General features: G+C 37.2%; 1 protein-coding gene across 1 annotated transcript in view; it reads left to right on the top strand.

Annotated features, from left to right (window-relative positions):
- Positions 1-13,947, top strand: part of RAB31 (RAB31, member RAS oncogene family) — a 200,631-nt gene that overhangs the window by 137,128 nt on the left and 49,556 nt on the right. The window contains exon 6 of the mRNA XM_043963819.1: positions 13,359-13,468. Within this exon, the coding sequence (XP_043819754.1) occupies positions 13,359-13,468 (110 nt within the window). The remainder of the gene's footprint in view (positions 1-13,358; positions 13,469-13,947) is intronic.

Here is a 13,947-nt window from a genome sequence, read left to right as displayed (position 1 = left end):
TTGCATCAATGATTCTCAGATCTACATATCCTACCCCAGTCTTTCTCTTGAGCTCTACTCCTTTATCACCCGTTGCCTGTGGGACATTTCCAAATGGATTTCATACAGGATCTCAGACTTACTATGTCCAAAACAAATTCATTTCCCTTCCTCCAAATTCTTCCTCTTTCCAAATTTCTCTGTTTGGCTTTTTTTTATACCTGATAATATATATATTTTTTATTTTTTATTTTTTTTACATTTAAGGTATTTTATTTTTTCCGTTACATGTAAAGATAGTTCTCAACCTGTTTGGCTTTTAAAGACCTTTATGATCTATTTCCAATTTATTTTTCCAGGATCATTACACATTATTCTACTTCACAAGCTGTATATTCTAGACAAATTGGGCTGTGGACTATTCCACATAACATGATAGTGTAGTTTCTCTCCATACCTTTGCATAGACTGTCTGAAATGTGCTCCTTTTTCTTCTTCACATCTTAGAAACCCTTGCTTCTTTCAAACTCAATTCAAGTTTTGGATTCACCCAAGTTACTGACGCCTTCTCATTTTCCATGATTTTTTCTTTATAGATTTTCTAGTCCTTAGTCCTGTGCATAATATGTACTTAATGAATTAAATTAATTCTTTAATATAAATATTATTGTGTAAGGTACTGTATCTGGCCTTATGGAGAAAAGAAGGATGAATTAGACATGTTCCCTATCATCAAACAGCTTCCAATATGATAAGAGAGATAAGACTTGGACACAGATATATTGGAAAGTAGGTTGTGATAGGTATCATAAGACAGGTATAAACAAAAGTACTTTGAAAGTACAAAGGAGGGAGAGAGAGATTTTTCTTAGGGGGATTAAGGAAGCTTCATAGAAGAGATGGCACTTGAAGAGGACCTTGAAGTATGTGTAGGATTTCCACAGGTCTCAACCTGTAAGGTTGGGGAAGACATCCCAGGAGAGGGAAAGCATAAAGGATGATTTTTCAGGAAAGTGGTCCTAAGCTAATAAATAATCCTTTTAAAAAATAGACTAAAACCCTCAATAATTTTTCAGTTGTCATTTCCAGAATCCTAAGGATAATAAATCTCTTTGGGTTATAATTAAACCCTATACTATTATCTTGCCTTTACAGATAAGCTTAGGATAGATATTTCAGAATTATTTCTTTCCTTTTTCTATTACTCCATACGAGAATGTGTTCTATCTTGACATTTGATTTTTTTTTTTACTGATATGGTCCTGGATAGAGTTCCTGGGACTTTGCTATCATACAGAACTGTCAGCTATGACCCTCCTAGAATCGAATATGATTCTAGTCCATCACTTGATATGGCAGCTGTCACCCTTGTTGCTCAGAGATTCATGAAAATGTGCCACATGTCACGGAGAGATCTCTACCTACATAATGTTCATTCAGCAGGAACAAGAATTGACATCAACATCCTTCTCTGCAGGAAGGGAGAGTGAATTACAGACTCACTTGACTATGTAATGCATTTTAAAACTAAGTTTTCCTTTCACTTATGGCATAGTCCTGCCCAATTTAACCAATCCAACAAGCATGTATTAAGTGCCTACTATGTATAATGCACTGTGATAGGCACTGGGGAAAACAATGATAAAATAAAACAACAAAATAAACCAGTCCTTGCTCTCTAGAAGCTTAGATTCTTCTTGGGTCATACAAGATATAAATGAATTGCTAGATATATGAGTATTTGAAGCTAGAGAGAACACTTATGTATTTAGTTGGTATTATTGTTGTTATTTCTGCCACCAGAACTATTTGAGGTGATCCCTTTGGTTGGACAAGATGAATTCATGTTCTGCATGGCATACTTGTTTAGTTAAATCAAGCATTCCAAATCAAGTGAACCTCCAACCTGTAAGTCAATATTAGAGTTAGGTCTAGATGATTTCTTAAGACTTGAGACATGATGTCAAAATGTTTGCACCAGCTCATCCCTGAAACAACGAAACAAAGATCGACCTTTCTCTGAAAAGGAGTTTATAGGGGCTTAGATATAATAGAAGTTTGAGGATACCTTTATCCAGTCTCACAGGCTAGCTGCCTCATTAAATAAATATGTAATAAGGAAGCAAATAATGAATTTGCATCGCCTCTATTCCCTTGGTTATTTTGGCTCTCAGGAATGTTGGAAGCCAATTCCCATAAATACCACAATAGGCAGTACACCGTGCTCCAGATTTTGCTAATCCATACATGATTAAACCAAAATTAAATAAACAGTGAAGAATAGGCCTCTCTCACACACACTTAACACCATTTGACAAATTGCTCTGTTTCTTTGGGATTTCAAAAGCCTCATGTCAAATCGTGGTGTGTTGGTTTTTAATAACAACTAGAGATACCATGTAATAGTTTATATAGCCCTGGGTCTTAGCCAGATCTTTGGGTTTCATTCAGAGTGCTGCTATCTTTACTATAATTTGAAGCCAGCTGTCTCATCTATAATTTTCAGGATAGTTACTTTTTATTTACTTTGGGATCATCTAATAGTTTTAAAGGGGTAAAACTTTAAAAGTGGATGTGTGTCAGATATTGTGAGGTTTCCTGTTTATTGGGCTTTTGGGGCAGGGGAATGGCTAAACTTTTATGGAAATCAGCCTATCATTGAAGTTATGGGTCTTAAGTTAAAGAAGTGGGGGGTGGTGGTGGTAGAGATAGTCCTATAGAAGAGCTAATTCTTATGCTGGCAACTTATATTAGATGGTGTCTGTGAGCAAAGGGGTGAATTAATTGCCAGAGGGTAGGCAACTCAGGGACATTTTGTTGGTCAAAATAATGAAAACTGGTTTAGGGAGAGTAGGAAAGCTACTGGTATGGATGAGCATGGTATGTGTGGGGGCTATTAAAGAGATTAATTTATCTAAAGGTTTGTGTTGGGAAAAATAAAATAATGGCTAGAGAGCCATTTTAAATTCTTGAATGGGAAAATAAAAATGGAAGTGATAAGTAGAAGGGATCAGAGAGAGGAGAGACTAGAGGCAATAACTCTAGGTTAAAATTCAGCAATTAGCAAATATTTATTGTGATTTAGGTTGTACTACTGTGACCTGACAGGTTAGAAGGAGAACATGGAGGCATTACAACAGCTTGTAATTTTCATTTAACCTTACTATCATGAGTCTTTTGTAATTTATATCCATTACATCCCTGTGAAGTAGGTAGAGGTAGGGATTATCCCCATAGCCCAGAAAAGAGGCAGCTAGTTGGCACAATGGAGAAGAGTGCTGGACCTGGAGTCACGAAGACCTGACTTCAAAACCAGTCTCAGCTACTTCCTAGCTATGTGACTCTGGGCAAGTCACCTAATTTCTGTCTGCCTCAATTTTCTCAACTATAAAATGGAGGTAATAACAGCCCCCACCTTCCAGTGTTATTTTGAAGATGTAATAATAATAGCTAATATTTATATAACATCTACTGTGGGTCAGCCACTGTGCTAAAGGCTTTACAGATCTCATGAGATAATATTTGTAAAGCACATTATAAACCTTAAGGCACTATATAAAGAATAGCTAAAATAAACTGAAAAAACCCCAACAACTCTAGATTATGTCACTTTGGAACCCTGATGTTAACATTTTCCTGTGCAATTTGGACCTGGGAATTAGAGGAGGGGACAAGGGAGAGTTGTCAGGATTTGTGAATTTGCAGTCCAAACATTATTTCCAATCTGCTAGCTGTCTATTGTCTCTAGGATAGAATATAAGCTCCTGTCTGATACTGAAAGATCTTCGCAATTTAGCTTCTGCCTACCTGTTCAGGGTTACTGTCCTTAGTGCAGCCTACATTCTAGCTAGACTCTTTGATTGATTTTTCTTCAGGCACAACATACCAATCTTCTTGTTAATGCCTTTGCTGAGGTTGTACCATCCCCTGTGCCTGGAATGCACTTGATCTTCCTCTCTGCTGTCTCTTAGAATCCCTTGTTCTCTTCCAAGCTCAGTTCAAGTTCTCCTTCCTAAATAAGGCTTCCTCTTATCCCTTGAGTTGCTAGTGTTCACCAGAAATTACTGTATATTTACATATTATTTGAACTTAAATTAATTAAAATGTTACTATTTGTGTTTACTTATTATATTTTGTATTTTCTTATATGTAAAAATGCTGTTTTCTTTTTCTTTTTTTTTTTTTGGGTGGGGCAATGAGGGTTAAGTGACTTGCCCAGGGTCACACAGCTAGTAAGTGTCAAGCGTCTGAGGCCAGATTTGAACTCAGGACCTCCTGAATCCAGGTCCAGTGCTTTATCCACTGCGCCACCTAGCTGCCCCCAAAATTCTGTTTTCTTAAAGTTATTTCATTTTTCTCTTTGTATTTCCAGCCCAGAGCACAGTTCCTGCCACATTATAGATGCCTAATAAATTCTTTTTTGCTTAATTCTTGCAATAGATGAAGACTAAAGTTAGGGTTGCCAGGTTGCTCATTAAGTCTATAATTTCTACGCAGACTTTGGAAAATGGAATGGATCCTATTCAGTAGTTAATTTTTCTGCATTGATTATGAACATTGTGTATCCACCATTCAAGCCAATCTCAAAAGTGATAATTAGGAACATTAACACATTTTGGTGTCCTATAGACTTTCAGAATTGGAGATGCAGGATGTTAAAAGCCCAAGATGAATCCAGATCAAATATTTAAAAACCCTCAAGCATAAAAAACAAATGATAAGACCATCAAAAGCTTCAAAATTATTATTGAAGTGTCAGAATCAAATAGTGACATTTTCCTAAGGTCCTATCTTATGAGCATAACATAGTTCACATGGAGTGAACTCTAGATTCCATTCATGGACTATACTCTAGATCCCATTCCTGGAATGAACTCTAGATCCCATTTATGGGATGTACTCTAGACACCATTCATGGAATGTACTCTAGGCTCCCTTCATAGTATGCACTTACCTTTTTTTTTTTTAACCTTGGTTCCATAGAATATCTAGTTTCATCAAAGCTCAACTAAAATATCACTCCTTAACACAAGTTCTTTTTGGATCCCTCCCCTATGAATTCTATTGCCTCCCTCCCAAAAAATTATCTTTATTTTTTGGTATATATTTTGCATACAAATACACTAATATGTGTATTTGCTATCTCCCCCAATAGAATGTGAACTCCTTGAGGGCAAGGACTTTTAAATTTTTGTGTTCTCTCCTAGAACAATGCCAGACCCTTAAAAGATGATTATTGATTTATTGATAGATAGCAATTTTTGCTGACATGTGGTGCATGAAAAAGAAGTTTATACGAGGTCATTCAATGACAGTTGGTAACATGTTGGATTACAAGGAGGCTATATCTTTTGCTGATAGTTGATGCCAAGAGACTGAAGTAGGTCACCACACATCTGCTGGTTAATCATGAAACTGGAAGGAGCAAAAAGGAAGGTCAAGTCTCCCTAAGAGGACTGAATCTCCTCTTCAACCAGGCTCCACAGATGGCAGATTATTAGGGTCATGGGCTTTTAGTTTTGGAAAGGACTTGAGAGATCATCTGGTCTAAAAATCTTACTGTGTAAAGGTGAGGAGACTGAAGAAGCCCATAGAGGCTACATAATTTGTACTGGGTCACATAAATAGTAAGTGCCAAAGGCAGTATTTGAACTCAGATAAGGCCAACACCACATCCAATCCTATGGCAACCAAAATATAGCTGTCAAAAATGTGAGTTAACATACTGCTACTGAGGGGCATCTTTAAATACAGAAAATTTTGCCAGAAGAGCAAGTGTCTATTTTCCTTCTAACCTGCATGCTACCCAGAAACTCCTGAGTTTTCCTGGAGTTTCTGTTATGAATTCCAGGGATCCCAGGGATCATTTTCAAGCATTGAATTTTTCCAGATGTTTGGACTCCTAGCTTAGAGTCTAACCATCAAAGATTGGGCTTCAATAGGAAAAGGACTCATAAGATAGGTATACAAGGAATGAGACCCAAAGAGGGAGGGAGAAAAGGTACAGCTGTCAATTCCTGAGATCTGGACCTGAGCAATTTTTCCTAAGCCACCCTCTCTCCCACTTTCCTAGGTATTACCTTCACTTTCCTTAATGAAAAAAATTAAAACCCTTTTATTGCTACCCTTTGTCTTTCTATAACAGTCATCTACCCCCTCTCCCTCCAAGATCGAACCCTTGCTTGTGACAAAGGAAAACAAGCAAAAACATCTGGTACAGAAACTCATCTGACATTGCATGCTATCTTTTGTCCTAGTAATCCCCCACATCTCTGCTCTGAGAGATGGGGCACGTTTTGTTATCTCTTCTTCACAAGACCTTCTTTGGTTACCTTTATTTTCTGCCCAGGGATAGGCTAGGAATCCTATTAATAAAAACAATGCTCAAAGACCTTGTTCCTTAAGACCTTTTCTTTATGTCAGCTCCTTGGGGGAAGGGATTGTTTTGCTCTCTGAATTCCCAAAGCTAACGTAATGCTTTATTCCTCATAGATAATAACTAATTTGTTGAATTGAAGAAAAAATAAAAATCTTTTCTTTTCTGGGAACTAGGGTCTTCTTTCAGACCTGAAGTGGTTTTCCATGAGAAAATACCCAGTTTGAGTCTACAGTGTGAATTTGACACTGCCTGCTTAAACTTGACACTGGGGCTTTGGTTGCAGGTAAACAGTAGCTCTGGATCCACATGATTAAGCAGGCAGGGTCCCATGGGAACAGTTTCTCACTCCCATGATAGAGATGTTGAGTGGATTAGCTACACGTTTCTATATATAGGTTAAGTATGATTGGGTCTTTTCGTATAAATGTAGTAATTATTTACCAGCTAAAAAAGTTATTTCTGGTCTTTGTTCTTCCCCACAGGTAAATTGCATCTAGCATTAGTAAAAGTTTATTTTTAAACATACACTCTGCTGCTTCAAAACTGTCATTAAAAGAGTCACTTCTTCTGTGTTACACAAATATCTTGGATATTTAGAGAAAATATGAGAGGTAATGGGAGCATAACAAACTCTAATTATTCACTTCAGTGGCTGTCCTTGGTATCAGGGAAGGCTAGAAGAATCTGCTTCATCACACACAACAGCCTTCTCACACATCCCACAGCTTGCCTCGGCAGGATTTTGATGGAGTGTTATGAATATTTCCCATCATTTTTGGCCCAGATACTTTAAACACGTGGGATGGTGGTGACAAAAACTATTTCACCAGACATTTAACTACCATATACTGCTCACTGTTGCCATGCTACAATATTGCCAGCTTATTTGCCATCTTAAACTTGACCTTGGATAGGGGCCACGATAGTGGGAAGAGGGTAAAGAGGGAAGAAAACTTTTTTTTTTGAATGGTAAATGTCAACTTCCCAGAGTTTGGCCAATTTTGAAATTTCTGTATGTTTTTTAAAATATACTAGGGAGTTTAGAAATACAATATGTTTAATACAGTGCATGTATGAAAAAGGGGTATCTTCCCGTGTTTGATGGGGGGGGTGTCTCGGGGCAGGGAGGAATGCCCCCGACATATGTTTATTTCATCCTGTCCTAGATGTAGCAGATCTTTCTGATGTGTTATTTCATAAGTTTAAAATTATAAAGAGGTTATAGGGAGGGCCTAGGTGACCTCTGACATTCCAGTTTCATTATCAGAATCATTCTAAGTGTAATAATATTTAGCTCTCCACTTTTTAGCCCGAATCTTAAGAGAAGTATGACCTGCATTACTAATTAGGGGAGCCTCAGAGGACATCTGGAATAGTTCTGTTTTAATGGATAAGCTGGGAAAGGGCTTGGAATGTAACCTCCCTCTGAAAAGGGAACCTTAATCGTCAAAACTCCCATTATCATATACAACTTACAGGACTATAGGATTTAATATTAACCAACATTTATACAGTGTTTCGGAGTATATGAAGTACTTTACATACATTATCTCATTAGTTCCTGAAAACAACCCTGTTAGGAAAGTATGGCAGGTATTTTTGTCCCTATTTTAACACTTGAAGGTGCCTTAGGGATAATCTAATAAAAATAACAGTTGATATTTTTATAGCACTTTAAAACTTGCAAAACACTATATACATCACATCACTTAATCCTTATAAATCTTTGAGTTAAGTGCCATTATTTTCCTCATTTTACAGATGAGGAAACTGAGGTAAGAAAGGTTAAATGACTTGCCTGTGGTCACATAATTAATAAGTGTCAGAGTCTGAATGAAAGCCTGGCACTTGCCACCATGCCATCCTGACTTTTTAGTATGACTCCTGCATTACACTGGTGAGGAAACCGTGTCCTAGAGATGGGAAGTGATATGCCTAAGATCACATGGAGAATAAGTAACAAAGCCTGGATTTGAATAAAGGTCATAGGCTCAATTATAGATATAGATTTGGAAGGGGAATTAAAAGATGGGCTCATCACATGGCAAGGGTGAGGGATGACAAGTAGACAGCCAAAGTGCCTCACTCATCTATCTCCTCCCAATGACAAGAGAAAAGGAAAAAGGCCTCCAGCAAGTTGGGTGTTCTCCATATAATGGACTTAGAGTTGGATATAGATGACAATCAATCAATAAGTTTTTTTTCCAGGTTTCATTAATGGAATCATTCTGTGATTATAAGCATAATGATATTTAGCTCTCCACTTTTTTAGCCTGAATCTTAAGAACAGTATGGCCTGTGTTACTAATTAGGGGAGACTCAGAGGATGTCCTGAGTAGTTGTGTTTTTAAGCACCCATGATGTACCACAGGCACTGTGCCAAGTCCTGGGAATACAAAGAAATGCAAAAACATGGTCCCTCCCCTCAAGAAGCTCACATTCTGATGGAGGAGACAGCATGGAAGCAATTATGTACAGATAAGATATATACAGAGTAAATGGAATGTAGCCTCTGAGGGAGTCACTCCCCTGTGGTAGGGCCAGGAAAGACCTCCTTCATAGGCTGAGATTTGAATTGAGTCTTGAGTTACAGAAGATAGATAGGCATAGATGGGTTGCAATCCACATTACTGGAAGAAAGATTCAATTGAAAAGATCCCAGATCCATTTGATTATCTGAATATCAGGACCAAATGAGTCAGGGTTATTGATTTGAATGGCAGTACCTGAACTGTGAGTCTCTTATATGCCCAGGATCATCATAGCATCTAGTGCTAGAGGACTCTAAAGACCATCTGATTCTCATTTCAGAGAGGAGGAAACTGAAACCCAAAGAGTTGATTTGATTAACTAAAGGCATGGTGAGTTGTCTTAGCAGAGTAACAGAGCAACAGAGCCATTATTGAAAGCCAGATTTCCTGACTCTAAATTTTATGTTCTTTTTACTCTACTACAAGTGCTATTGGAGCTAGAAAAATTCCTTGCCTTAGAGCAGGAATTCTTGATCTGTGCACTTTGGTTTACATACATAAATACACACATATGTACATATATAGATATGTATATATGTATATACACACAAAAGGAAACCACTTACATAGAAATAAAAATATCAATATATATTTCTTTATTTCTATGTAATTGGTTTCCTTTTGTATTCTGTGTCTTAATTTAAGCATTTAAAATATGTTATTCTGAGAAGGGGTCCATGATGCACACAAAAGATTAATAATTCCCTTTTTAGAGCTATTTTTTTTCATTTCCAACTGCCTGCCAGAGAATGTCTCACCAGCATCTCAAACTCGATATTACCAAAACTGAACTTACCATATTACCCTCAACACTTGCCCCCGCCCCTAATATTGCTCTTTTTATTTAAGGCATTATAATCTTCCCTGGGACCAAGTCTCATAATGTCAAAGTCATCTTTTGATTCTTCTTTTTCTTTCATTTCCATATCCAATTTAACTTTGGCTATTTTAAAAAAACACATGCCTTCCTTTCCATTTCTACTACAATTTGTCTACTTTAGTCCTTCATAACAACTTGCCTTAACTCTTTCCTTAATGATTGGTCTTAATGCCTTCAACCTATCCTTCCCATAACTCCCTGTATAATTTTTCTAACATTTTGGATCACATTAGGCCTCTACTCAAAAAACTTTATTGGCCTTCTATTAATTACAAAATAAAGAGGTGGGGCAGCTAGATAGCGCAGTGGGTAAAGCACCGGCCCTGGATTCAGGAGTACCTGAGTTCAAATCCGGCCTCAGACCCTTCACACTTACTAGCTGTGTGACTGGGCAAGTCACTTAACCCCAACTGCCTCACAAAAAAAATAAAATAAAATAAAGAGGCAACTAGGTGGTAAAGTAGATAGCAAATTGGGCCTAGAGTCCGGAAGACCTGAGTTTAAATCTGACCTCAGACATTTACTTAGCTGTGTGACCTTGATCAAGTCACCTAACTATTCTCTGTCTCAGTTTCCTCAACTGTAAAATGGGGACAATAATAGCACCTCCTTTCCAGGGTTGTGAGGATCAAATGAGATAATATGCCTAAAGCACTTACCACATAGTAGCCCAGCACATAGTAGGTGCTATATACATATTGGCTGTTATTATTAAGTATAAATCCCTAGTCTTGACATTTAAGGCTTTTTGTAATCTAGCTCCAACTTATTTTTCTAGCCTTATATATTAACCCTCTCCATGCACCCCCATGTTCCATCCTCACTTGGCTATTCTCTGACTTTAGTTCTTTTTCTTTTCTGTTCTGACTCTCTACCTTTGCTTGTGCCTCCCCACATTTCTTTATAACATTCCTTTCCATAGCCCTGATCAGGTCCATCTGTTGGACTCTCTTCTTCTCTTAAGGCCCAACTCAGGTGCCACCTTCTCTATGAACCCTTCCTTGATGACAACCCATTTGCAAATGAAATAAATGTATCAATCCATTCTTAAATTCCGTATCACCTTGCCTAGGTCTTTTTTCTTCACACTTACCCCATATTCTTCCATATTGTGATTTTTTGCATACATGCCTTTTCCCCTGTTAGACTCTAAGAATTTTGAGGGCAAAGTTTAACCCACATCAATCTTTGTAACAACCTCAGCACCCAGAGCACTGTATCAAACAGTAGGCACCTACTACTACCTCAAGAGGCTTCTTATTCCATTTTTAGATAATATAAATTATTCAAAAGGTCTCAGTTTCCTTAATAACGATGTACGGTTTTGTGAAACCAAACTCCTTCCTTTGGTTTTTAAAGGCCTTCACAGCACATTTCCAACCTATATTTCTAACCTTTTAAAAATATATTACTTACTGGGGCAGCTAGGTGGCACAGTGGATAGAGCACCAGCCCTGGATTCAGGAGTACCTGAGTTCAAATCTGGCCTCAGAAGATTAACACTTACTAGCTGTGTGACCCTGGGCAAGTCACTTAACCCCAATCACCTCACTAAAAAAAAGGGAAAAATATATTACTTACTAAATCAAATTTATAAGAATCCAAGTCATTCCCCAATTAAGAAATGGTCAAAGGATATGAATAGGCAGTTTTCTGATGAAGAAATCAAAGCTATCTATTGCCATATGAAAAAAATGCTCTAAATCACTATTGATTAGAGAGATGCAAATTAAAACAGCTATGAGGTGCCACCTGACACCTATCAGATTGGCTAATATGACAAAAAAGGAAAATAATAAATGTTGGAGAAACTGTGGAAAAATTGGAACACTAATGCATTGTTGGTGGAGCTATGAACCGATCCAACCATTCTGGAGAGCAATTTGGAATTATGCCCAAAGGGCTATAAAGCTGTGCATACCCTTTGACCCAGCAATACCACTTTTGGGTCTTTTCCCCAAAAAGATCATGGAAAAGGGAAAAGGACCCACATGTACAAAAATATTTATAGCTGCTCTTTTTGTGGTGGCAAGGAATTGGAAATTGAGGGGATGCCCATTAATTTGGGAATGGCTGAACAAGTTGTGGTATATGAATGTAATGGAATACTATTGTGCTGTAAGAAATGATGAGCAGGAGGAGTTCAGAGAAACCTGGAAGGACTTGCATGAACTGATGATGAGTGAAATAAGCAGAATCAGGAGAACATTATACACAGTATCATCAACATTATGTGTTGATCAATTGTGATAGATTAGATTCTTCTCACCAATCCAACAGAACAAGAAAGTTCCAAAGGACTCATGATGGAAAAGGCTCTCCAAATCCAGAAAAAAAAAGGAACTGTGGAATATGGATGCTGCTTGGACCATACTATTTCTTTTGTTTTTGGTGCTGTTATTTTTCTTTTTTGAGATTTTTCCTTTTTGCTCTGATTCTTCTCGTATAACATGACTAATGCAGAAATAGGTTTAATGTTTTATATATATACATATATGCATATATATACATATATATGCATATATATACATATATATACATATATATATATATATAAAATCAGATTACCTGCTGTCTAGGGGAGAGAGGGAGGAAAAAGAGGGAAGGAGAAAAATTGGAAATTGGAAATATTATCTAAATAAATGTTAAAAACTAAAATTAATATATATATATTACTCCCTTTTCTGAACTCTGCAATCCAACCAAACTGTCCCCTTGCTTCTCACACACAGCCCCATCTCCTTTTTTTGTACCTGCTCTCCTTCCTTTCCCACATCTCTTAGAATCTCCTATTTCATTTAAAACTCAGCACACATGCTCCTTTCTGTAAGAAAACTTTCCTGATATTCCTGCAGCTACTGGCCCCTTCCCCAAGTTGTTTTATATTTATTTTGTTTATGTTTCTTTTACATGTAGATATTTCCCTGTCCTCCCCAAATGAAAGATAAGTTCTTTGAGGGTAGGAACTGTTTCCCCTTTTTTCTTTGTATTCCCAGTGCCTAGAACAGTGCCTGGAAGGTAGAAAATGTGTAATAAATGGTTGGTGATTCACTGTATTCTGTTCTGGGTGCCACATTTTAGGAAAGGTATTGTCAAACAAAACCTCACCCAAAAGAGTGTGAACACATAATTTTTCACATATTTCCTCCCTTTAATTTCTAATAATTTTTTGTTGTTGTTCAGTCATGTCTGACTCTTTGTGATCTTGAAAACCACTGCAAGAAAATCCTAAGTGAGGTCACAGATAGTTGAACATAACTAAAAATGACTCAACAACAACAACAGGTTCCCACAAACACACTCTTCATAAGTGCTCTAGTTTGTTTAGAAATGCTATCCTCCAGATGAAGTTAAGAAATAGCAATAATTGTTTATAGTTATCTTTTCCTTCGAATCAACCAATAAGCATTTTAAGTGCCTACTATGTGCTAGGCAAAGTGGTAGGAAATGGACTCTACTAGAATCTTTTGGAGGGTATGGACCACATCTTTCATTTCCTTTTTGTTTCTCAGCTCTTACAATTGTACCATCTACATCTATACTAAATTCTTTACAAATCATTTTTGTATGTGTTTTACCTCTTTTCCAGGGAGGTTCCTATGAAGGATGCTAAGGAATATGCTGAATCCATAGGTGCAGTTGTAGTTGAAACCAGTGCAAAATGTGCTATTAATATTGAGGAACTCTTTCAAGGAATCAGTAAGTACATTGACTTGTTGTTTTCTCCAATGTGTGTATTTTCAAAGCTCAGATATGTAGCCATCAAAAGGAACTGATAAAGAGCTCATATAGCAGCCTTATGATCTTTAATAGGAATTCAGCTCTAAAACTGTGATTCTGTATTCTCACCCACTGATTTATAGATGTAAACAATGTAGCATAGTAGCAAAAAAAAAGTGTCAGTGTGATCTTAGGATGCCTTAATAGCCACATTTCCAGAATGAAGGCAGTGGTAATTCCTCTGTACTTGGCTCTGGTTATACTGCATCTGTAGTATTATCTTGGGTTCTGGGTGTAGGGGGGCATAGCCAAACTAGACTACCCTGTGGATGGTGAGCAGGGACTGGAGACCCTGCAAAATGAAGATTAATCGAAGGAACTAGGGTTATTTTAGCTTGGAGAGAACATTTAGTAAGGATATCATAGCTGTCAGTAAGGATGAATGGAAAGAGAGTGAT

Source organism: Dromiciops gliroides, chromosome 1, assembly GCF_019393635.1.
Source record: "Dromiciops gliroides isolate mDroGli1 chromosome 1, mDroGli1.pri, whole genome shotgun sequence".
Classification (NCBI taxonomy): Eukaryota; Metazoa; Chordata; class Mammalia; order Microbiotheria; family Microbiotheriidae; genus Dromiciops; species Dromiciops gliroides.
The sequence above is the reverse complement of the archived record's forward strand: the minus strand, read 5'-3'. Positions and strand labels throughout refer to the sequence as shown.